Here is a 25,289-nt window from a genome sequence, read left to right on the forward strand (position 1 = left end):
AAAATTATTGAAGTGTATGTTCTCCCAGAAAATTCTGGAAACATACGCTATATGAAGGGTCTCTGTCATCACAGGAACCCCACAACTAAGTAGCAAGTGAAAATACAATCAAAAGTATTCAAGTGTCAAAAATCCCACAGTATAAACCTTCCCACTTACTCCTACCTACTGTTTACATCACTGATAAAAATCAAACAAAACCCAATTAAAACAAAAAGGATTTTATTTATAGTTAAATTTACAGCAGCTACTGAAGAATTAAAATTGGGACAGGTTAACCACTCATACCCACTACTGACAGAGAGTGGAAGTATTAAGGAATTTTTTGTAACCCATCTAACTTGATTTATTTTAAAGTTTTAAGCCAATTAGCTCCTTTTTCTTCTTGGAAAGTGAACATCAGATCACACGGACACAATGGAAATAGCAGCACTGAGCAGAAACTACAGCCTCCTTTGAAGCACCTTTCAAAAAAACCCAGCACGATGAAGGAGTCAGGCTTTGGGATACACAGCAGATGCAAGGGAGTGTTCCTGCTTGCTATCCAGCCCCTGAAGTTGTTTTTAAAGAGCTCATCATTTCAGTATCTTCTGCTACTGAAGACAGCAGCTGCTGCCAAACACCACACAGTGAATCACTTCTTCCAGGAACGCCAGCGCGGTAGGCTGGGGAGCCTGGCCTCCTCACCTAGCCAGCTCAGTTCCACTGTAGCACTACTGCTGGGGTTTTTCCAGGATCTGGGATTACCTGAGAGGCTCATGAAGGACAGATGTCTCCAGGACATAAAGTTTCAAGCCTAAGAGTGGCCATAATAGAATTGATGAGCTAAAAGTAGTAAGAAATTAACCTTCTTGGTTCCAATACAGGACAATACGCTGCTTTTGTCCCCTTCTCCTGCCAGGGGTTGGAGAGACCTTCCAGGCTGGATCACCTTTGTGGGAAGAAGTGATACGTGTTGGTGCACAGCATGTAATCCAGTACCGAGGACTGAAGATATTTAAATATTCATCCTGCTTCTGTTCAGCTTGAGAGCCAGAGTGCAGCGATTTCTTTCTGCTGATACAAAGCACTTGCCCTTTCTGTCAGTGCGGTTATGCCCAGAAGAAAGCTTGGATTAATCGCTGCTTCTTCACATCACCGCGGCACTCCGGGCACTTCTTCACCTTCTATATAAACAAACAAACAAAACGCATAGATAATATATTAAATTTCTCTATCAAGTTTGTGATTGTCCAGTACCAACTACAAGCCATGCCAATCATTTGACAGTCCCGAATATTTTATCTGCTATTTTTAAACGCAGCGTCACTGTGCAGTCAGTTATTTAACTGCTAGTAACAAGAGGAGGACAAAGCCTCCCGGTCAAGTAGCAAACTTTACAGCAGGTGTCTCAGGCTAATGACAGCTGTGACAGCTGGAAGACAAATACAGGAACAAGGAACACAGAGGCTGCAAGAGCTGTTGCGAATTAGATGTACTTGTTATCAGTAGGATCCCGCGCGATGGCCGATGTGCTCCCCGAACTCCTGCTTCCTCTCACGCAGACGAGAAGGAAGCTATCACCTGGGCATACCCCGACATCTCTGATACAGACCAAGAGCTTTGTAGAGGAAGGAACCAAGTACGTTTATTTCTTCATACCACCCCACACCTTTCCCGGTTAAGAGGAGAAGACTGGGTACATGAGGCAACCATTTCCCCATCCAGGTTTCAGTCTGCTTCTTCGCTCATCTTATTTTAAAGCCTGGTCTTTAGCCATTTGACCTGCAGCTGGACCTCAACTGTTCTTTTTATATCTTGCAAATTACTGGTAAAATTAAAATGCTCTGCTTATTTCAAAAGTGAGACAGTAATAAGTTGTTTTTTTTAAAAAAAATTAATCTTTGCAAAAAAACTGCCAGCTCAGTAGGCTAAAATGATTGTTACCTACACCAGTGGCACTGTAGGTTTCCTTAGTGTCGAAGTTAATTGTTGCTACAAAAGATGTAGACTGCAAAGTAGGCTCAGGCAGTGTGTTTTGATTCTAGAAACAGTAGTTGAAACACCATAAATGGAGGGGGAGAGGAAAACTCATTTTACCTCCCAGTAGACAGCGATTTGTCAAAGAGCTCTGAAAATTAAGTGTAATAAGGTAACTCTGAAATCTTACAGTATTTGCCCATACTACAGATATCCCAAACAGCTCAGTCTCTCTGAAAGACCTGCAAAAAGAGGATGAATAAACATGATGCGTTTAAACGTTGAAAAGCAGCAACAGACCTTTGCACAAAAAACGGCACCCTAAAGCTGCATATACTGGCACAGGCTCTGCAAGGCTTCCCCTAACGCACCGAAAATCCTCCAACGTGCACAAGCGCTAATCCCTCTGATAACCTTTCCCAGCTCCAGGGAATTCTGTCTGCTTCTCCAAAACCTTCTAAAACGTTCCAAAATTATTCATCGCCTCTCTCAGCAACTAAGTTGTTTCAGTAAAACAACAAATCGGAATAGACATAACAATTTGCAAGAACCAAGTTACTGCATTTTGAATGACAGGCTGTTAGTCACTTCCTCGTGGACACCACCACCAAAGCACTTCTGAGCTGAAGAAACACAGTGAGTAACTTATTAGCAAGGAAAATTGCTAATATTTTTATTAGCAAGTTTTCAATCCAGCCCAGTCAGTGGTGACAAAGCCCAGGGCCACGGGGCGAGCTCAGGGCTCAGACACTAACTGGGTTGCTCATTTCCTGCTGGTAAGGGCACCCCCCCCCCCCCCCCAGCCCTTGCCACACACAGCCTGTACGACCAGCACGGGTGGGAATGCGGAGGGAAGTGTTGGGAGATGGTTCCTCTGGGACTCGTTTCAGAGAAACATGGAATAACCTCCTTCCCGCCTGCAATCCTGCACTCTCAGCCAGGCTGCTCCTCCTCCTCCTCCTCATCCGCGTGACTGGCAGAACAGTTTTGCCTCATCACTGGGAGAATTGTCTCTCAGACCTCAAGTAATATCCCAAACTACCAAATATTCAACTGTTCCTTAACTGAACTACACTTGAATCGTATCAATTCTATGATGCTGTAAGCAAGCTAACATTAATGTGTACTGAGACCCATTCATCACTAGAGCTATAGCATAAGGTAAGGAAAGGTGATGGACCACGTAGTTTCATGTTCTGGAACAGTGGAGCAGAATGTCTCAGCTGGTGAGAAGATGCTTCTTACACACACACACACACACACTCCCCCAATAGTTTGTTGTTCAAAGCAAGGAAAAAAACATTCTTCAAAATAAGGACTTTGATGTATGTTGTCTATGGAGGAAGCAAATGGATCATGCTGCTGGCGTATGTAGGAAGACTCCAAAGGACTGCTGATGAAGGACAGGGTACCCAGGATGCATTTGCTTGACAACTGGAAGCATATTTTATATGTCCTTGTTAAGGAAACAGAGCATTAAACCGAACAAGCAAGAAGCTAGTTCAAAAGGATGGCAAAAATTGTGGTGGTTCTTCACGTAACACTGGGCTCAGCTGTGGAAGCGCTTGCTTAGGACGTGGGCAAGCTCGCCTGTGTTCAAGGGAATTGGCTGATGTGCTGGAAATGCACCAGAGGTTTCTCAATGTGCAGCAGCAGCCTCTGGCTCAGGGAGCTCTTGTGCTGCAAATAGCTCTGGGGCAGAGATCACCTGCAAGAATAATCACTCAGGCTTGCCATGTTCTTTTTTGGCCACTGTCAGAGACAGAATGCTGGGTTGGATGAACCTTTGCTGTGACTCAGTATGTCTGCTGTCATGTTCTGATTAGTTGCTTCAAACTGTATCGGTCTTTCCAGATTATAATGGCTGTATTGACCTCACACGGCTGTGGTATGCTACCACAAAGCAAAGCTCTGATTCACCTTGCTAAGAAAAACACCTGCCACCACCTGGTACAACGTGGGACGAAGTTTCACTGTAACTAGCAAGATTATTCAGAGAAGTGGCAAATATGGAAGGCATTAATAATAATGATCCACGGGGAATGACTCATTACCCCAAAGACAGTTTTGTATTGGATATCTGAACAGGACGGAAAGAATACTTCCAGTTGAAAGAGACTTGTAATGATCATCTAGTCCAACTGCCTGACCATTTCAGGGCTGAACAACAGTTAAAGCATATTATTAAGGGCACTGGGGCAAGCCTGTTCCATCGTCCGACCGCCTTCTCAGTAAAGAAGTGTTTCCTAGTATCTAGTCTGAATCTCTCCGACACAGCTTTGAACTGTTCCCACACAGTTCACTGGATACCAGGGGGAAGAGCTCAGCACCTCCCTCTCCACATCCCCTCCTCAGGAAACTGTAGAGAGCAATAAGGCCACCCCTCAGCCCCCTCTCTCCAAACCCGAGAGACCCCAGGTGCTCAGCACCCCTCACAGGGTGTGCCTTCCAGCCCCTCCACCAGCTTTGTTGCCCTCCTCCACATGCATTCAAGCACCTGGGTTTCAAATACAGTCTAATCCAGTAAACCAGACTATTTTAATCCCCAGTCTGAGAGATGTGCAATCAGATAAAGGAGCTATTAAAAAAAACGTAGACAGAGCAATTTCTGTGATTTATCTATGAGGTATGAAAATGCACATTCCCTTCAGACCTCAGAATTAACCAATTTCAAGACAAAAACGCATGGAACAGCACGGTACAATTGCTCAATATGCAGCAGTTCTACTTTTGTGGATTTTTAAGCTGATGAAACAACAATTACAAGTTACATCTTACTGGCAAAAGGAGAGAGGTTTTTCCCCAGACATTAAAAAAAAATTTATGGGATGAGATAAGATAATCTCCCTGCGGGACAATAAATGCCTAACAAAAAAAAAACCAACAACTCCCCAGGGAGCTCATTCTGTTCCTTAATCAACTCAAGTCTCAAGCAACAATTACAAACACATGCTATTAAAATTCTTGTCGTGGCTTTCCTAGAGCCTTTTCTGAAGCAGGGTATGCTGGCTGTCAGATGTTCATCCCCATTATACCTTGGCATAAAACGAACAACTGAGTATTCAGTGGTAACTCCTATCCAGGGCGACTGGTTTGACTGCCCAGCCTGCAGCAAACATGAGATGCCTGCCTTTGGCTTTCTTGTACTTACATATATTCCTTATAAATCCATACTTTGGGATTTTAATTTTGAAGAAACATGGCATAGCAGACCGAGAATGAAATTTAGTTGAACAGCTATTCTGAATTCCCTCTAGGAGATACATGTTTGAGAATATCAGTCCAGACATTATTATGTATCCCTCTTGGGCCAAGTCTGTCTTGGTTGTTATATTTTGTTTCGATGTTAGTATACTATTTTCTACACATAGCTGACATAACTCAGTCATCTTCTTGGAAAAAAAAAAAAGACCATTTTCTACAGCTTGGAATGACTGATTATTTTGTACTTACTCATAGATTCACATAGTTGAAGAAAGTTCTTCTGTAGTGTTTTTGTAGGTTTCTGAGCTTCATCGTTCACCTATGAATCTTTAGACACCGCTCAACTTTGTATTTGGTTTCCATACCCAGGGCCCCAGATTACTAACACCTGGCTGCTGGATCCAATGTTGGGTAAGATGCCACCAAACACACACAGTGTGGGAGCAATTACATTCTCTTACCTAAAGAATTTCAACCACCAATTTCCTCAGCCAGGAAAACCAAAGGACAGGATGACACAGGAGATAAATATTTGAGCATAAATTCAGAATCCCAGATTCATAGAACCATTTAGGTTGGAAAAGATCCTTATGATCAGTGAGTTCAACTGTTAACCCAGCACTGCCAAGTCCACCACTAAACTGTGTCCCTAAGTGCTAGATCTACACCAGGATGGTGACTCCACCACTTCCCTGGGCAGCCTGCTCCTGATGTGCCTCGTCTCATGATAGTGCTTTACAGTAGGTTTTTAGACAGGGAAAATTATGAAACTAAGCAAGGAGAAAAAAAAAAAAAAAAAAAGGAAAATAAAGATTCTGATGTTAAAAAAAAAACCAACCAAGACCTTTTTTTTAAGTTGACTCCACAGCTTGTTGCCCGTGTAGCTTTAGACAGGAAAACACGTGGAGGCAGCTCAGAAGGAGATGCAAAGGTATAAAAACCCCAGCAGAAGGCAGAGGTCTGCCTCCTCTCACACTGCAGAACATGGAAAATAATGAAACAAGTGGTAAATCTTCCACTGGGATTTGGGCATACTCTCTGTAAAAAGAGGAATTCTGTTTCCAGGGCTGTCCACGTAGTTCTCCTGAAAAGCACAACATTTTCCAGCAGTTTCAGGAAAAACTGAAACCAGTAAGCAAGACAACCTTTAACAACTGCTCCCAGCATGTTTTGCAGCAAGTGAAGTCACACAATGGACATTTAAAAGGCACATCATCCTCAGACTTGCAGTTACAGCACTGGAATCTTCCTAGAAGAGAGGGGGAGTGGGGACAGAGAAAGGGAGGGAGGACATGACTAAATTCCAGTAATCACCTGTGAGATTTTCATGCATATACATTCCCAGTGCAGTCCAGAAAACAAATGAGCATGCACTTTATGGACTACCTTAACAGTGCACAGCGGACCCTGTTACATTTTCTTTCATATGACCTCACTCAGGCTCTCAGTGTTTCAGATCCCCATTTAGAAACCGAGGTTACATCCTCACTTTACAAGGAAGTTGTAGAGAAAAAAAAATATCTAAGTTCTCAGGAAACTATTGCACCATTGTGATAAAGGCAACAAAGTACTTTGAGAGAACACATGGAAGTGACAGAAAGTTCAAATCTGACTTGGCAAACCAGGCTAATCAATATCGCACCTGTGCAAATACAGGCATGAACCAGTCAATGTATAACAGACCATCAGCATAATTCTCCTTTCTCTAACTTATCTTTATTCCCCAGTATTAGAGCAAGACATCCCAGATCTCACCTATACCTACCAATGTCTGTTTCCATCTCTGGGGGAAAGACAGGCACAGCTCCAGAGCCTGTGGGTGCTCTCACGTTTCTGGTTTCTTTTGATACGTTAATCTTTGGCAGTTCAAGTTTGCTTTCCTGCTTAAAGTGAGAGGAAGAAATATTCCTCTGAATTTCCTCCGGCACCTTACCCTCAGAAGTAGCTGCATCTGGTTATGAGAAAAAAAAAAACAACCAAACCAACGAACATGCAAACCAGCACGATACAGACACAACGCACAGCTCCGTAAAACACCGCTAGCAACAAGTTCAGTAAGTTCCCATTGTAAAAGAAAAACAATTTCTAAACCCACAACTTCTAAAAGAACAATTATTTTTTTTCATGCCATACCATTTGGTAACAGAAGTTTCTGATACCAACACATGCATTATTATTGAAAGGGACCCTTTATATAGAAAAAGCTCTGTGGAAATCTTTCCTAGACCGAGTGGATCTCAATCCACTCCTGCCCCCACCTCACTCAGAGGCAAAAATTCTGCCTTCACCCACAATGTACTTCACAGTTTACAGAAGATGGCACTATTTTTTTTTTTCTTGTTTCTCTGTTCCCCATCTCACATTGCCTTCTATATTACAGCTGGTAAGTTTTTTGTTTGTTTTTGCTTTTTTTTTGTTTTGAAACAATTTGCACAGTCAACTGCTTTGATCTTCCTTCACACATGTTGGGCGGGGAGGCCCACCCATCATAATAAATAAAGATTCTAAACTCCAGACAAATATTTGTTCCCAACCTTGTCCGTGGCTGTTGTCTTTACTGCTCCAGCTTTCTGAACTCCCCTCGCTTTGCACCTGCTGTTGCACTTGCTTTTCTCCCTCGCCACAGGCCAGTCCAGTCAAATCTTTGCACATCTGTTTGAACTGCTCTTTGTGATGAGGGCGCACAAACATGTTAAACCCTGTCCACAAGAAAATACAGTCAAATACACAATAAATGCGTGACCGTGGGAGACTTTGGAAGGGAGAAATTCTTTGGAAGCTGAACAATATCAGCCATATTCCTCAGAGTACCTTCAGGTTGGTGGAACACTTTGGGTTTGTTCACGTCATTACTACAAGGTTTTCCTTGTCAGAAGACAGGTAATTATATAGTATTGAAAATAATCTTGATTTACCTCAAAGATATTCCGTTCTCTACAGCTAAGCATAAATACCTCCTCCAGCCCTTTACCTGACAAGTGATCTAGCAAAATCAGGTATATACACAGTATCCAAAAAGACTGTCAACAAGGAAATTCCTTGTTGCTGTTCTGTGGTGGTGTTGTTGACAATGATTCACCACACATACAGAAATTCTAAAAAAATCCCAATTATGACTTACTGCCAAGCACAGGCAACTCTACCACAAGTCTTCTGAGGTGAAAACATTTGCTCAGGAAAGATACTGACTCCGTCTGTCAGAAGGAATGCTCGGGGGAGAGGATGACTCACAGCACCACACAACTTCCCTCCCACTCTTCACTGCATCGAGACTCATTGACTTGTTCATGGACCAGAAAAGTTATTTTCTAAAAATTTGGAGACTACGACATCTATTCAAGGTCAATGGAGTAGTTATTATTGTTACTTCCTAAAGACAACAGCCAAAACTACATCAGCATTTCCCAGAAGGCACCTTATGGATCATTCCCTGCAGAGGAGTTCCCAGCAGACACAAGGGAGAAGGTCAAACTGAGGTGTTACATAGCACAAGCCAAGGTGCATCCACGAAGGCAATCAAGATAAGCATATAATAAACTTTTTTTTTAAACAAAACCACCCTATTTCAAATTTTGAAAACTTGTATAGCTTCCTAAATCCTTTCATCATTAACCCCATGAAAGGCAAAAACCCAAAACAAACTACTAAGAAATTAAATAATAGCTTGGAATGTGTAGAAGATTATTATGAATGATAAGGATACTAAATTATGACACAGTTCTATAACTATTCAAAGTGAAGCTCTGTAGAGGAACAGCAAATCAAAAGTGCCACTGCTTATCCCAAAACCTGGAAGCCATCTAGGAGCTTAGCACCAGGATAGCAATCAACGGTCACGAGAGCAAAATTGAGTCAGTGCAGTAGTCAGCACTGTCTTTGCTAAAGAGCAACCACTTGTAGTAACTGAGGATAAAAAAAGGTAACAAAATAATTGGACTGAAGTTAGCTTGACTGAAGGTTAGGACTGGAATTACTGAGGTCTTATACAATGGTTTTAATGGACAATTTCTAACTGGGCAAATGGAATATTTTATAATCTTGACATTTTTAGCTCTCCAAACGACATTCGTTGAACACATCCGTCCTGCTGCTCCATTTAGCTGGTTTGCTAAACTGAAAGATGAGAGGTGAAGTTAACCAATGCTAAGTTTTTCCCGAAAGTGGAGAATTTGCAGACTAACGACCAGTGAAAGGTTATTGCTCACATGAGATCACAGCACCTACATCATCTTTCCAGCTAAATAAAAGTGATTTTAAAAAAAATCCCTTACTTTGTAGGAGATGAAAGTCTTCTGGACTCTCGGTGGTGAGGGCTGCTACCACCGAGATCATATTGTCATAGTTATTGGTCCTCTTGTAATCTAACAACGCTTTGTAGAAACGGCTGCAAGCACTTTTGTTCAAAGCCTTTTTTATGTCGTTGAGATAGGCAGTCCTGAGGGCCTGGTGGTGATCTCTCCTTGGGCTTGAAGCTTTTTCAGTGTCTTTCCTTGGAGCTTGACTGGCATTCTGCCCTGAGGGACAAAGAGCGCAGGTGAGCAGGGCTTGGGGAGGAACAAGCAGGTCGCTCCTTTGTACTGATGTCCCTTCTCATTTGGAAGGGAGCTCCTGGACCACTTTAAAGTGATCAAGCCAACACCGCCTGCACAGCCACACACCTCCCTCTGGCGTGGCCTTTGGCATCACCGAGACCTGCTCCTGGAAATGGCAACCAAGGAAATTAATTCTGGGGGTCGCTTTAGCATCGTTGGGAGGTTTTTTTTACCTTTTACAATAAGAAATGTGACTAGGGAATGAGAAAAAGGCAACACAGAAAAGACTGTGCATGCAGCTCAGCAATAAATCAGGTTTTGTTCTACACTGAAGGAGCGTAAGCCTTTTAAACAGCTGGTTTAACCAACTCTGCTGGCCTGACACATGGGCAAGGAAACTGGCAAGAGCAATTTTAAAGACTATGTTACTCAACCCTTATTAACAAAATGAGAAAAGGCATGTGTACATGTTTCCCAACAGGAAAACAGAATGTCAAAAAAGAATAACTAAGCTGAAATAACACACAAGATAACACAAGAGCAATGTAGGAGTGACACAGAGGGTGGGAGATGCCATGAACATCCTGCTAAATTCCAAGCAGGCCTCTGTTCCCAACATCAGCCTGATTTCTGATACGTTTTAGAGGAAAAAGTTTTATTTTTCATATTACAGGCATGCAAATATGAAGCGTATGATAAGAAACTGATCTAAATTAACTAGTCACACCTTTTGGTATTCAGATCTTTATTCTCCATCGAAGTGCTTTTAAAGATGTTAAAGAAGATAATGAAGTTTTAAAAGGTGGGCTTAGTTCAGTTTCCTGAACGGGGAAAAACATGGGTGTGAATTTTATAATCGGTATCTTTTACTGCGTATTACACAGCTTTCTGGCACATTCACAGGAGCATACTCAAGGAGTGAGCAACAGAAATAATGACAGCAATAAATGCAAGTATTTTCTTAATTTCTTTTAGTGGGAACAAGTTTCTGTGAAAATTAATCTCATCTACCTCAGGACAAAGTAAGTACCAAAGATTCTGTTTTGTTCAAGTGTTCTTAAAATACAAAACAGGAAAACAAATAAAAGAAACAACACTGCTTCATACATCAAAAGCTTTTAAAACCTTCCAGGAAACATGGACTTTTTATTTTTATTTTTAAAGAAAGGATTAGCCTTTGACTATTCTTTACCCTCCAAAGAAAGACTTCTAAGCTGTCCAACTATCCTACTCATTTCCTTGTGAGAAATACAAAAAAATTCCCAGCTGTTCTCAGGAAGATCTGTAATGAAATAATAATTGTGTCTTTGCCTTCAAAGATAAATACCGGACAGAATGAGATTAGAGGGATGCATACAGAGATTACACGCCATGGAGAGAATACATTTGCTAGTCTCCGTTTCTGCAGAAAAAGCAGACTGTTCACAAGGAGCATGCACATTACCAGTGACAAAAAAAACCAGGAACTGTTTTCTTCTTCCTACCTGGATTCATAATGACCTAATCTAAAATTACACTCCTTAAACTGCTCTTTCACGAGCCCTGGATAAACAGGAAGCCCAGCAGTTCTGTGCTCAACGCACCATTTCCTTCCCTCACTGACATACACCAGGTCAGTCTGGTGTCAACAGAAGCATCTGGCTTTAGTTCGTTCCTTTCATATCTACCTTGATTTAACTTACTGGCTTGTGTGTTTCATTTTGTACAATCCTTGCTGAAAATTCTGAATTGCCATCACTCCCACCTACAGACTGTGAGCCACTGTGCTGGATGAACACAAAAAAACATCGCTTCCCACCAGGAGAATTTACAGTCAATGATGAAATAAAAGCATAACAGGTATTACCTGGAGGCTATGTTTTTATTTAATGTGAAGGGTACCTGCACTATTCAGTCCTGTTGTCAAGTGGACTCCTCCCTGGTTCAAGTGGAGCCCGGGGTTCAGCTGAGCACACGAGCCCTCTGAGAATGCAGTTTTCGGCTGACTCTGGTTTTCTTCTGTTAAATCAAATCCATCCGTTAACAGTGAACTTAGGAAGAATGAACACAGAACGGTGCATTTCAAAGTATGCCACTCTAGGCTGAAAACACCTGAAGATGTAGATTTATTTCTCTGATAGGAGAGGATGAGCCAACACCCTGCTTTTTTTTTTTTTTAGGACTTTATTGTTGCAGGGTTTCAAAGATTTCACAGGTTCTGCAAGGACATGATTACCCTCTGTTCACAATTTGGGTGGCGCTATGTGGGTAGCAAAGTTTTACCACAAAGCAAACCACACAAAGTTTTAAAATTCACAGACTAGATCCACAATTTCAATATTTCAATTGAAAAGGATTTTACCCCTTTTGAAATAAAATGGCATCATTACTAACTACGCAGCAACTAACGCTCAGGCATCTGCGTATGTTCACAGGAAGGCAGGCAAGATCATACAGAGCAGAGAAATAGATCAATATTAAAATAAATTCCCTTCGGTCCTTGCATTTCTACACGTCACATCCATTTTGCTCTACAACCCAGTAATGTCCATCAAACAGTACAACTGCTTGCACGGTGCTGAAGCCAGCTCACCTGTATTCTTGGCTAGTCCCCCTCTCTCTTCCCGCAGGAGGCTGTGCTCAGGTTTGTAGCCACAGCCCACTCCAGTCAGGTTGCAACATGCTTCATCAAACTGCTTTTTGTGTTGAGGTCGAACAAACTGGTAAAATTCTTTCATTAAAGAGAGGGAAGTGGGGGGGAATTAAAAAAAAAAAAAAAAAAATCAGTACACAACAGCTAATAAATGCCACAGAAACATACAATGGCAGGAATTCTAGGCTAGGTAACACGAAGATAAAAAAACGCAGCTATACAACTGAAAATTGAAATGTAATTATCTACTATCTATACAATAAGCACGCTTATAAGTTACAGACAGGTCAGCTGTCACGCAAATTCCAGCAATGTTATTACCAGTAGGTAATAACTGTAATTTTTTCATTGCAAATATGAAGTAGCTTGCTTCTCAGTGAAACAGGTACCTGGAGCTTCATAAACAGTTATCAACCATGGGGTCAAAGTATCTGCTAGGCTGATAATTTGAATAACTGATATACTTAGGTTTACACCTCATCTTACTTAATTGCCACAAAACATTTGCCAACCAAAAGCCCAAACATCAAACGAACTTTAGGTTTTGAGTGCCTGTAACTTTTGAAAACTAGACTTAGACCTTCGTTTGGCAACCCAGTATTTTCTTATTTAGTAATTATTCTTATTTTGGAATCATTTAGTAAGATCAGCAAATTGGGAAAGAGACTGTGGCTACAATTAGTACTACATGCTCATGCTGTGCTTCCCTCTCCTTAACCTTAAAAAATTTACAAGATGAATAACTATGCTTTTTTATTTTTGTAGATTAAAAAAGTCACAGAAAAACCTGCCCATTTGCTCACAAGTTGAGAGGAAAATGAAAACTCACAGAGAACACTGTTAAACTAGAAGAAACACTGGTGGGAATCCAGTTCCTGTCACTGCAATTGTTAAAAGCCAAGAAAATACCAGCTAAACCAGCAAACTATCCACGTTTTCCCAGATCACTCAACTTTATACACATCATTAAATAGAAAATTTCTCTAGATATTCTGTCTACTCATTTACTGTATTAACACTGAACCCTTTATGAGTGCACCTATCCAACTCACACAACCACACTCTTGACCTTACCTCCTAAATCACAGGGAATAAGCTATACTACTATTTTTAGGCAAAGTTTAAAGTAACAAAAGCTTCCATGGAATGTGATTTTTTTCAGGCCTCTCAAGACGCAAACATATGAAAGCTAGGATTTTCTGTGTGATCTGGGGATACGAAGTGATGAATGTTCATGATAACCATCCTGACTGATCTGTACTTCAAATCTAAACCACTTACCTCTGAAACAGCCATCTATGTAAGAGACAAAGGTGACGTCATATAACTAGAGTAAGGAAGTCATCATACCTCGTAACAAGATATGCTTCTTTTTATCCTCTACAAAGAGAGAGCTCATTTGAGATAACATAGTATGGAAGTTGTCTGTTTTCTTGTAGTCCTGAAGAGCCTTAGAGAAGAGATCATAGTTCTGTTGGCTTAGGGTCTCCTTCACCATGGTGATGTACAGCATGGCACGCGTCTTCTTCGGGTCCATCGGGTCTGCTTTCTTATCTTGCTGCAAACACAGGAAGACTTTTCACTACATAGTAAGACATGAGAAGTTACTCTCCCATGAGTTCAGGTGGAAGCAATATATTTACACTTCTGCCAGCACATAGGACAATGAAGTTTTCAAGTAACAGTAACATACTGTCTCTTGCAGTTATGGTAGTCACCTCCACGTCATATGTTATATGTTATTTCCCAAAAAACCCAACAAAACAGAAGAAAAGGTTCAGTGCCACAGAATAAACACAAATCTAACTGGCCTACCCCCTGGAAATGTCCAATTAACTGAAAACAAATCTCTGAAGCAGGAGATAAAGACCACAGGATGTTCCAGCATTTCAGTTCTTCTAAGACATTTCTTGAAGACACTACACAAGTAAACTAGGTTACTCTCTCGTGTTGGGAAACTTTCTTATTCTACAATCACAAGCAGCAGGGACTTGAAACACATTCAGAACTACCCATCCTTTATGACGGTGACACTGTGAGCACATAAGTTGTTGGACCCTTGTCACATGCCTTCCTGACAAAACCCAGTATCAATGGAGCAACCCCCGAGGCACAATACACTGTTAATTTATCCAGCTGATTATTGTATCTATTTCTATAACATGAATCTCTAACATCTGTGAACGTTCATTCCCTCACAGAAAAGGGGAGCGATGCTGTTCGCTTTCTTTGCTGACAAAAATGACCCTTTCAGAAGAATATTCCTAGAGAAGGCAGCCAAGTCTTATTGCACAATTCCATTCTTAGGAGAAGGCTTAAGAGAAATGACATTTACTCCAAACCTTGAGGGCTAGGCTGACTCATCGTGACAGCAGATAGCAACCAACTGCAAACACAGCCTTCTGCAATGAACCTGCTCCCTTCCTCACACCTTGGATATTATCAGCTTCAGGATCTGTGATGACTTCTATCAGTTTTGTTTGCTAGGTGATGGAGCCTGACAGAGGCAGCACCGGGTTAAGACAGTATGTTGAACAGCAAATATCACCCATGTGATTCTCCCACAATAAATTCTCATTAATTTACCATGACTCCTATGCAACTAGCTGCATAATGAGTTAACTGAGTTTGGAGACAGGGCACAACAGTAACGCCCAGCCGCAACCACGACACACAATGCCCCACCACAGGTGGGGTTCAGGTGTGATCGCTTACCCAAACAAAACTCATCAGTTGTATCAGTTGAGGCTCTCTTGGACTAAATGATTGTTGTAGGTCCCTTTCAACTGAACTATTTATTCTAATCAAAAAGAATGAAACCACCCACCACACCTGCTCAACGGGAGAGGTTTGCAAGGTAGTCAATGTCAGAAAACAATTCTTTTCACCTACTAGCCCTACCTGGACCCTATGATATCTTGAGAAAAAGCGTGACAAAGATTTTGGATGTACATTGGTGATTATTTACAGTTTGGAGAAAAAAAAAAAAATTGTTCTGGCACCAGTCATCTGCCTGGAAATTTCCAATTCAAATTACAGCAGTCTACGGATCAAAGGGATGGCACAGACACATAAAAACACATACTGTATTGCTGACTAGCTTTATTTTCTTCCTTCCTCCTTTCTGCTCATCAGTTAACCTCTTCTCATACTGAAGGGAAAGCGTTGACAGACGCTGTGCCTGGGAAGATTAAAAGAAAAGAAGAAAGGTCCAAAAAAATGCTTTTCAAAGTTATCGTCCATTTAATTTAGCCATTTCCAGTTCTAAAGCTTGTTAAAACAGTTTGTGACACCATTCAAGAAAGTGAAACAAGTCAACCTAAATTATTGCAACATAGCCTGGGACACATACGTATTTCTAGAAATTAATCGCTTATGGGACAATTCAGAAAGAGAAACCAAAACAGAGGAAATTAATTACAAAGGTGGTCTTGAGGGTACAGATTCCCAATTAAGCAAAGCTGGACTTACAGCTGTTTTGGGGCAGCCCTGAGAGCACACACATATCTGTGTGTAACTGATGCCCCACATGCCCCTTCACTTTCCTGCCTGGAAGTACTTCTCTTCTGAAGAAAACCTATTATCAGGCTTTTCTTGGGGTACTGCGAAGGGAAGCCTAAGCAGTCTTGTAGAAAATATCAGGGCAGATAGGGTGACAGAGGCAGAAACACTTGTGGCTTGACAAATTCTTTAGTATCTCCCATTCCCAGTAACAGAGAACCATGCTTGTACTGTGGTGACTGGGAATACTGGTATATACAAAAGCTCCAAAAGAGAAGTGAGTGGGCATAAGCAAGAGGAGTAGAATTGCTTAATAGCAGTCTCCAATATTATCAGATCAAGCCAGTATCAACCACATTGAAACCAATCAATTAATTAACAGAAGAAACCACAGGATAGCCTCATATTGCCAGCTGGTTTCTATTCACCTGTTGCGAAAGCAGATATGCAAAGTGATTTATTTCTTTGCTCTTGCCCAATGAAAAGAATTTCATGGCAAGTATGTGACTACCAGTGCATAACAGCGCTGTTTCAAAAAGCATTGTTTCAAAGTCAAATTAACTATGACTAAACCAACAATGCTTAAAACAAACAAAAAAATAAGCCAATGACCTCAGATTTGGCAGCTTGTAGTCAGCTGCTGGTACTCAAGAAACAAAGCCTTCAGTGCACTCATCATACTGCAGGGATACTGATTTCCAGATAAGCCTGACCATGATTTAAGTGCACATTTAAATGTATTTTCTTTAAGCATCATGTCATGGAATGAAGAATTGGAATACAAGCAGCGAATCAAACGTTTATGATACATGCAGTAAGCCAGAAAACCTATCAAACCCATCTTCTTTATCCTGGGCTATGTAAAGGCACCACCTTGAATAGCATGATCCAGAAGAAATAAGACTTCTGAAAGATAGGTTTCCATACGGCATATCTCACAAGGAAAACTGATTAAGAGCAATTGTCAAATCATTTTGTAAAAGGGTTTGAGAGACTACTTCTTCTATTTTGATTTTTTGAGATGACAAAGGCAAGAATTCTTCTCTTCTTTTTCACACTAAGCAAACTGTTTCAGAATGACCACAGCCAAGTTTCCGTTATTTAGGGATCAAGGGTACAATATAACCTTGATAAAAGAAAATATAGCCACACAGATACTATGATGGATGGTGAAGAAAGTTATGAAACCACACCAACCCCACTACCAGTCCAACTCCAGTGCTTATTAAAATCAGCTCAATACTAGACTCAGAGTGAAAGCTGGTTGCCTCAGAGGCTCTGCGTGTCTCAGGACTACACTCCCAAGGATGTCTGGTGCCAGTCATCAAGCCACAGATAAGTAGTAACACCAAACAGAAAGCGCAGTCAAGCCATTAAGACTGACCACCAACTTACTTGACTTAAGGAAATTATGCCAAAAGCAGTACAGCTGTCCTAATGAGACACTGTAGCAGAATCACCAAGTCCCTGGAGATGTGCCAGAGTTTCCAAAGAATAAGTTCTGGTGTCTGTCATGGTGGCCCATAGGCGATGGAGCAGATTTCTCACTCAGCTGGACACAAGTTAAATACTCACTATCCTGGTTTGTTTCACCAGGTTTGTACATTCTCTCTGTTTTGTTCATGTTTCCATCTCCCTTAGGCCCCCTTAGATACTCCTGAGATACTCCTTACACCTCCTCACTTTCCCTTAGGAATTCTTTCCCTAAGCAAACCACTCAAATATGCTGCAACAGGCATTCCTGGAGTCCACAGACCAGTCACTGGCCAAACTCAAGTCTGCGAGCCAGCAGCGAAATACTGCTGATGGTAGCCAGGTACAGGAGCTACCCCACCAACAACTGCAAATGGGGATTTGGGATAGAGCAAGAAGAACACAGCCTAATCACTGACATATTAAAAATACTAATCCAAGAGGGAAGAAAAGGAACAGCACAGAAACAGCTTTGTTGATCTTAATGCAATAGCAGATTTTTGATTCCGATAACATACTCTGCAAGTCTGCAATATTCAGTATCTGAGGCAAATCAGATTTTAACCTGAAAGTGCAGTTTCTAATTCATAAACCCTCCCCCCATCCTCTTTTTAATTCAGTATCTGGTCACATATGAAATGCTGATGCAGATTCCCACCCAGGAGGAAGTGTGTAGCTACCATCTCTTCTTTGAGAACACCTTGTTCTCTGGAGAGCACGGGTAACTTCCAGGAACCTAAGTGGTCAGCAGCTATGGAGCGCAGTACAAGTATGTACCTGTTGGTCATCTAGTTGAACGTGGCAAGGAAACCCTTTGATTAAGCTTAATTATGAGAACCAGTGCTGATTACATGAGTTTTTCTTGAACTGGTACTTTTAAATCAATGCCAAACTAATTTTGCTTTAGAGCTTACAATTTTTACTTAGAAGCATGTTTTGCTACACAATTGCCATTACCTTTTCCTCTCCCACCAAGGCACTTTCCTCCTGTGCATCTTTGCTGCTCTTCTCATGGCACTCCAATGCATCCAAGAGCCCACAACATTGTCTTCTGGGTGAGACGAGCTCTTGTTCATATTCCACACATAGGCTGAATGCTCCACCTCCACTTACTGGCATCACAGCATAATACAGATGACAAATTAACATTCCACATTATCTCTTGTATTTTCTTTGACTTAGTAATACCTCAAAATCTTACACAGTAATCCACACAGATGAATTTGTTTGTTTAATCTTCCACGCCTTGCAAAGTTTCATTATATGACTTAGTAAGAAGACTGCTTTGGTTAATCACTTCCAAAATTGCTCAAGCATTTGTTACCACAACCTGGTGGACTTCTCTCAAACTCTTCCTTAAGTGATTGTCATATTTAACCTCAAAATGGCTTAGTATCAATGGAAAAAAAGTCTTACTGCAACAGCTGCCTGTGTTTAACTACTTTAGCATTATGGATTTCCCAAAAATTGAGTTCCTGTTTTTAAGAGATTCTGACATGAAATTATTTATTATTTTTAAACAGAACAAGCGTTTTTAAAGCCTACAATTCTCACAGTATCAATACCTATAAGACACAGTCATCCTCAGGTTCCAAGAACACATGAATCAGGATCCAGGTGTATTTGGTTTTGAATGTAAGAATTTAAAGTTGCAGGTAGTGTCAAATTAGCAACAATTGGCTACTTCTAAAAGGTACTCTCCTCAAAATATATTCCCACTATTTTGTGAAATTACTTCAACAGTTATTAAAGTCACTATTTTAAGAATGGAAGTATATTACACTATAAATAAAAAGTCAGTACAATAAATTATTTAGCCAAAACTACAATTACAGGTGCAGTTTGATGTTGATCTTAATGCAATGGTGGATTTTTGTTTCAGATAATGTACTCTACAAGTCTGCAATATTCATTATCTGAGGCAAGTCAAAGATTTTAATCTGAAAGTGCAATTTCTAATTCATAAACCCTCCCCCCAGGCTTTTTTTTTTTTTTGCTAATGCAATGCAACTCGAAATCTACACCGAAAGAGGCAATGCAGCTTCTTCCCTTTACCTCCAGTCACACATTCCAGCCCAGCCTTTAAATTGATCTACCAGTCATGTGGATGAAAGGTAAATTGGTTCAGCAAGCTCATCTGCTTGCTCTGCAGCTGCACAATAGATGGATTCAATTCAAGGGAAGGAGCATAAGCACATGGTTGGAAATTGAGGCAGGAAAGAAGTGGTGGCCGAAATAGCTCCTTTTGATGACAACCCACAGCCACCCTGGCTTAGATGTGACGTGAAACCACCATCTCACTCAGCCATAACGGTTCTGGAACCACAGCTTTAACGATTTCATTGTTCTGTTCCAAAACAGCAAGCAATCTAGAGTGAAACATTCTGAAGGCATGGAAAATACTTTCTTCTCTGGCATTAGCTAACCACAAATTTTAAAATACTGTTTTGTTCCAAGGACAATGCTGTCTTTGTTTTCTTACTGTGTAACAGTCATTTATACAACAGGATGGGAGAAGGGCACATGAAAGTCAGTGCTCATCAGAAACCAACTTCCAGTTCATTTTTTTTAAACTATCTATGATATTCCATCAAACTGCTCCTGTTCTGCAGGACGCTTTTCAGGCCCTATCTGCCCCTCTGCTCTGTGGTTGCAGCTGGCTCCCCTGTTCTCTAACGCTGAGCTACGTTCCTTCTGATCAGACTTCTACATCAGTCTTTTAGCTCTCTTTGCTTTCTCTCCCATTCCAGTTTCTAGTCTCTTGCTTCTCCTTTTCTGGTTAAGCTTAAAACAAAAAAGTGTATCTGGAGCACCCAAACCTACCTGGTTTTTTCCTCTTCAAACTGGGAACATGGTCATCCAAGTTTTTGGCTTTTTTCAGGGAGAGGACATGCTCAGATGAAGTAGATGGTGCCGTATCACTTACACTTAGGGAACCAGCAGAGGCAGAAGGGCATTGTGGCATGGGTGGCGGCATCTGCAAGCAGTTTATGGAGTGTTATAGTAGACAAAAGCTACTCTCCCACTCCACTTCCTTCACAACCAAAAGTCTCAGCAACAACCCAAAGACACCTCTTTTTTCTCCAAATAACCCTTGACAGCAAGATCACTACACGTTCTGGATTTACGTGCTTTTGAAAAAGGCAACAAATAACTAGTAAGTGACACAGACAGATGAAGTGTAGTAAGCAGGCTTAGCACTAAGTGACCTCTGCTAGAGAAAAGGGTCATGACCCTGTTAAAGCAATTGCTTCCTAACACTATCCCTGCCACATAGCTCCTTCTGGCAAAGCACATTGGGCTGTGGTTGTTCTTTACCATGAAGCTCCCATTTATCATCAGAAAAGATCATCAAGTCATCCAGCCTCATCCATCTGTAACTTATTATTTTGAATAACTTGTATTTGGCTAAAGCATCTCCCAGGAGGTCAGCCAAGTCTTTATGTAAAATTTCAAGTGTTTATTTTAACCTTAATCTCCACTTTGGGGACAAAGAATTCCCCTGTCTGGCTTCCAGCCCATTTCTTGCAATGACTTTCTCCAATCAATTAGAAAATCTTTTTATAACATTACCTTTTCAATCAAGGAACTGTTACTGAGAGAAGGAGCTTCTTAATACTAAGTTAGAAGCCATATTAATGATGATGACCCAGTGATGAACCATAGTAACCACTGATGGGTTTGTCTCACTCTACCAGTCAGCTCTGATTGAAATCTAAGGGTTTGACTGATTCCTCCACGCATATACCCTCTCCCCTGAGGGTGAAGTAGAAAGCTTTTTCATACTAACATCAGTTCCAGTATTTGTGTATCATCCAGTGAAAGCTGTGTTGATTTAGGAAGAACTGGAAAAGGAAGTTATTTTTGTGATCTAACCTCATGAGCTGCCCAGCATGACAACACATCCTGTCCCAGCTCGCTCTTGGAGAAAACAGAGGTATACGGCTTTTCCCGTAAAGCTTCCAATGTTTAGAAGTGACAAGACAGGTCACATCTCTCACCTGGCTTAATATTCCCAGTTTCTAACACTATCAAGAAAATTTGGTTGTCGGGTTTTTGTTTGTTTGTTGGGGTTTTTTGGTGTGTTTTTTTAAGACACTTACAATTTCTTGAGCAACACGGAAGAACTGGGAAACACTTCTGATTGCATGCCCAAAGTTGTCATAAACATTCACGTAAGGGCGGATCCATGAAGGCAGCTTGGCTCTTACATCAGCAGCTGCAAACCTGTGTAGGATTGGAAAAGGAGAGAATAATTTTCTGGGTTGGCCTAAATGAATTAAAAAAACCACTAGATCAGGGTCCATAAGGACAAGGGAGGAGCAGCAAGTCAACACGAGACTGAAACAGTGCAGTAAATATAATGGGGTGAGGTCTGCACTCAGGAGAAAAGGGCTTTGTTGATACCATGTCCCATGCTATCAGCCAATTCTTTTCTTTAATCCATAAAAATCTTTAACTGTACAACAGTAGTACTGAATGCAATGTGCTCGCTCTCCCCAGTTGAGCCTCAGCATTGAAGGTTATCACTTAAACTCGTTGCCTATACATATTATATTGATGGATATTAATGCAATATAATATTGATGTACCATATTAATATAGATTACATTGCTTCAGTAATATAATCTTTCTTCATTTCCATCCTCCTCTCAAAAAGCTGCAGTGCTGGTGACTGCCTTTTCAAATGAGAGATGGAGAAAATGCAAAACCATAAGTTATTACCAAATAATTTCCAGTAACATTATAAACACTAATTCAACAAATTGGCTTATTTTGCATTAATACTGTTAATCTTTCTGCAGCTTCAAGACAGGATATTTTGGAAGAAGACAACAATCTAGTTGCTTTCTCCAAGTAGTACAATATTTATAGAACCTGTTACATAATTTAATTCCTTATGAACTGTAGCCTTCTCCAAACAGTAACATCAGCACTTTTATACACAAAATACCAACACCTGTGTTGGGATATAAAGATAGTGATGCATGTTTATGCTCTAGAGCCAAGGTTTTACCTGTGGTCACAGAGGAAGATGGCACCATAGTCTTGACGATGTCTGATGACTCTGCCAATAGCCTGATTAACAGCCCGGGAAGCTTGATGACTGTACCACTCATGCCCAGATAAATACTGCAATAGGTGGGAGGAAGAATTAACATTATTTACCAGGTAAAATTTATTTTCCGTGCTATACGGTCACTATTTCCTTCAAAAGAAATTAAAAAAGAAATCACTGTATCCAACAAGATCTTCTGACAGATCTCTAAAAGCCCATGAAAACCAAATAGAGGTTGACTTGAATATCACACCTGAATTAGGGTGCACAGAAAACTCCAGTAATATCCAGCCTGGGGGGCTATTTAGTACATGGTGCACCAACAGCCTTGGTAGTAAAACAGACTCACTGAATTATTTAGGACCTAATAGCTATCCCTGCAGGACAATGAACTAAATTTATAATGTCGCTCATTGTCATGCCTGAAGCAATAGAAAGAACAAACCCAAAACAAAACAAAATACAAACAACCAAAATCACACACACACACCCCCCTCAGACTTGCAAATCATCAAAACAAAAAACCCCAAACCAGCCAGCCCAGGGAATTCTTGCTGCCTGTCCTCCCTCTGGATGAAGTAATTCCCTCATAGATGGACAAAATGCATACAAAGACTTTGACTGAAACTAAATTATACCATTTCTTGAGCCTACATTCAATTGAGACTGTGCCACTGGAGACAGAATTTAGAACCGTTAACATTATCAAAAAAACCCAGTGACTGTATTTATGACAAACTCCCAAGGTCAGTTGACTTTTTGCTCTTCATTATCCCATAAGGCTGGAGGATAATGAAAGCAAAAATCCACAGAGACAAGAGGGAGAAACAATGACACAAACCTACAGACAACAGTGAAAAGTTGCCCGGTATTACCTGTGCACCTGCACGACTAATTCTGGCTTCATCCAGGAACTGCATCTTCAAAATGACTCTAGGATCCATACGAGGAGGATACGGAAGCCCAGTAATGATGACTCCTCGCCCATTTATGTCTGCAAAGTCCAAGCCTTCGCTGGCCTGAAGAGACAGAGCTTTCCATTAGCAACAGGATTTGAGGTGACATTTCAGAGCAATCCAGCAGCTATCGGCCCTTTTTCTCCATTAAATCAAATTCCTAGCCAAATGTAGTTTATGAATATATTATTAATAGTTTCAACTAGATTTTTGCTTTTATTACCAGGACTTTAAGCTTAGCTTTTTCCTCTAGGAGGCTTCTTCCTCTAGAATACCTCAGCCAACACCATTAACGCACGTGTCTTATTCCTGGATAAGCAGAACAGCTGTATTCAGAAGATGTCTTAAATGTCAGCCAATACCTGTGTTTAAACTTTCCATACACTGGATTGTTAAGACATGGTAAGAACACAGCAAACCCTCTCTGATGTTAAAAACGAACAGTAATTTCAAAGCACTACTGGAAAGCTACCAGAAGTCTGCTCAGAATTCATCAGACTATAGCGTCATGGCCACCAGCTGTGCTGCTGACATCTGCTCAAGTATCTGTCACTCATGCCCCCTGAACGGCGCTCACTGTGCCGGCACATCACTTTAAATGAACAAAGTCAGAGTTGATCAGACTGAAAAAAAATTTGGAGGGGGGAAGTTGGTTTGTTTTTCAGCTGTATCAATTCTCCAGGCTTGTTTACCATGCTGCACAAGCAGCTGTGATGGAATACATCAGGGATGGGGGGGGCAGGTGGAATGACCAACTCTGCTTAAAAAAAGCAATCACAGCATGCTCTGTAACAATCCAGTTGCTCACCACCAATGCCCAGCTCCTCCCAGTTTATACATTTAACATGATGTCCTGTGGTATGGAATATCCCTGTGGCTAGTTTGGGTCAGCAGCTGGCCTGGCTGTGTCCCCTCCCAGATTCTTGTGCCCCTCCAGCCTTCTCGCTGGCAGGGCCTCAGAAACTGAGAAGTCCTTGACTTAGATGAGTTTGGTTGTTGCTGTGTAGTGTTTAAACTGTTATCAACAGTATTCTCGCACCAAACCCAAAACACAGCCACACACTAGCTACTAAGAAGAAAATTAACTATCTCAGCTGAAACCAGGATACCCTGTGACCAAACTGTCTCTCCTCTAACAGCACGCTACTGGAAAGATGGTCTCTCCGCCAACTCTGCACCTCCCGGGATAATACGCTATTGTAGGAAGCAGAGGCAGATTCAGCCCAGAGTCCCATGCTTTTTCTTCACTGCTGCAACAGCCACTTTGGAGACCAGGACCAAAGGTTTGAAAAAAGTTAAATCTTCCCTTGGTACGTAGTAAACGGCAGCAAAAAGGCTCAAAGAGCAATTTATAATTTTGCAAATATTTCCATTGATAATCATAAATCAGTTTATCAGCACTGGAAAATGCAAATGAAAGGCCATCAAATGTATCCAAAGGACCTGAAATTAATGTAATTTTTTTACAGCTAAGCAATATATTTTTGGTTTTCAGCAGTGTTGTTCTAACATGTTTGATTACAAATGTTTTAGTTCTCTTCCAAACCAGTTGTTGTCATCTAATGGATTAGGTTTCCCATGGGCAGCCAACAGGAAATAAGTATGTTGCTCATTTCCTTTAAAGAACCCAAAGACGTATCCCTTTCAATAAAATCAGGAATGAGGTATATGTAAGCTTGACGTGATTTTGAAAAGGCTTCAGGGCATTCTACTTCTTTTGGGTTTTTTTCCCTACATATAATTACAGTCAAATAACAGAAACGTACTGAAATCCAGGATGATTGTTGTTTCCCCCCACCATCAACTATGTAAACTGATCTCAGACAAAACAAATACTCAATTACCTTCCCCCGACATACTGCCAAAAAAGAAGCTCCACTGGACTTAGGACGGACAAGTTGATCATAGTAGGCACCCATTACCTAAAAGATGAATTAGTTTAAGCAAGAACAGGAATAGTATTATCCTTCACA

General features: G+C 41.0%; 1 protein-coding gene across 9 annotated transcripts in view; it reads right to left on the bottom strand.

Moving 5' to 3' along the window:
* Positions 1–205: 205 nt before the first annotated feature.
* The window catches only part of RTEL1 (regulator of telomere elongation helicase 1), a 54,429-nt gene continuing 29,345 nt past the window's right edge, over positions 206–25,289 (bottom strand). For 2 of the 9 annotated variants that reach the window (XM_080405703.1, XM_080405705.1), the window contains exons 21-35: positions 25,161–25,238; positions 23,236–23,379; positions 22,319–22,434; positions 21,405–21,528; positions 20,125–20,278; positions 18,259–18,413; positions 15,413–15,508; positions 13,678–13,885; positions 12,268–12,405; positions 11,577–11,693; positions 9,435–9,677; positions 7,698–7,862; positions 6,929–7,114; positions 6,309–6,412; positions 206–1,166 (exon numbers count right to left, since the gene is read on the bottom strand). In XM_080405703.1, the coding sequence (XP_080261829.1) occupies positions 1,092–1,166; positions 6,309–6,412; positions 6,929–7,114; positions 7,698–7,862; positions 9,435–9,677; positions 11,577–11,693; positions 12,268–12,405; positions 13,678–13,885; positions 15,413–15,508; positions 18,259–18,413; positions 20,125–20,278; positions 21,405–21,528; positions 22,319–22,434; positions 23,236–23,379; positions 25,161–25,238 (2,103 nt within the window). In that variant the 3' untranslated portion in view covers positions 206–1,091. Of the gene's footprint in view, positions 6,413–6,928; positions 7,115–7,697; positions 7,863–9,434; positions 9,678–11,576; positions 11,694–12,267; positions 12,406–13,677; positions 13,886–15,412; positions 15,509–18,258; positions 18,414–20,124; positions 20,279–21,404; positions 21,529–22,318; positions 22,435–23,235; positions 23,380–25,160; positions 25,239–25,289 lie in introns of all 9 variants that reach the window. The other 7 variants (XM_080405702.1, XR_013930936.1, XM_080405704.1 and 4 more) reach the window with 7 other exon arrangements.

Source organism: Falco punctatus (genome assembly GCF_963210335.1).
Source record: "Falco punctatus genome assembly, chromosome: 10".
NCBI lineage: Eukaryota > Metazoa > Chordata > Aves > Falconiformes > Falconidae > Falco > Falco punctatus.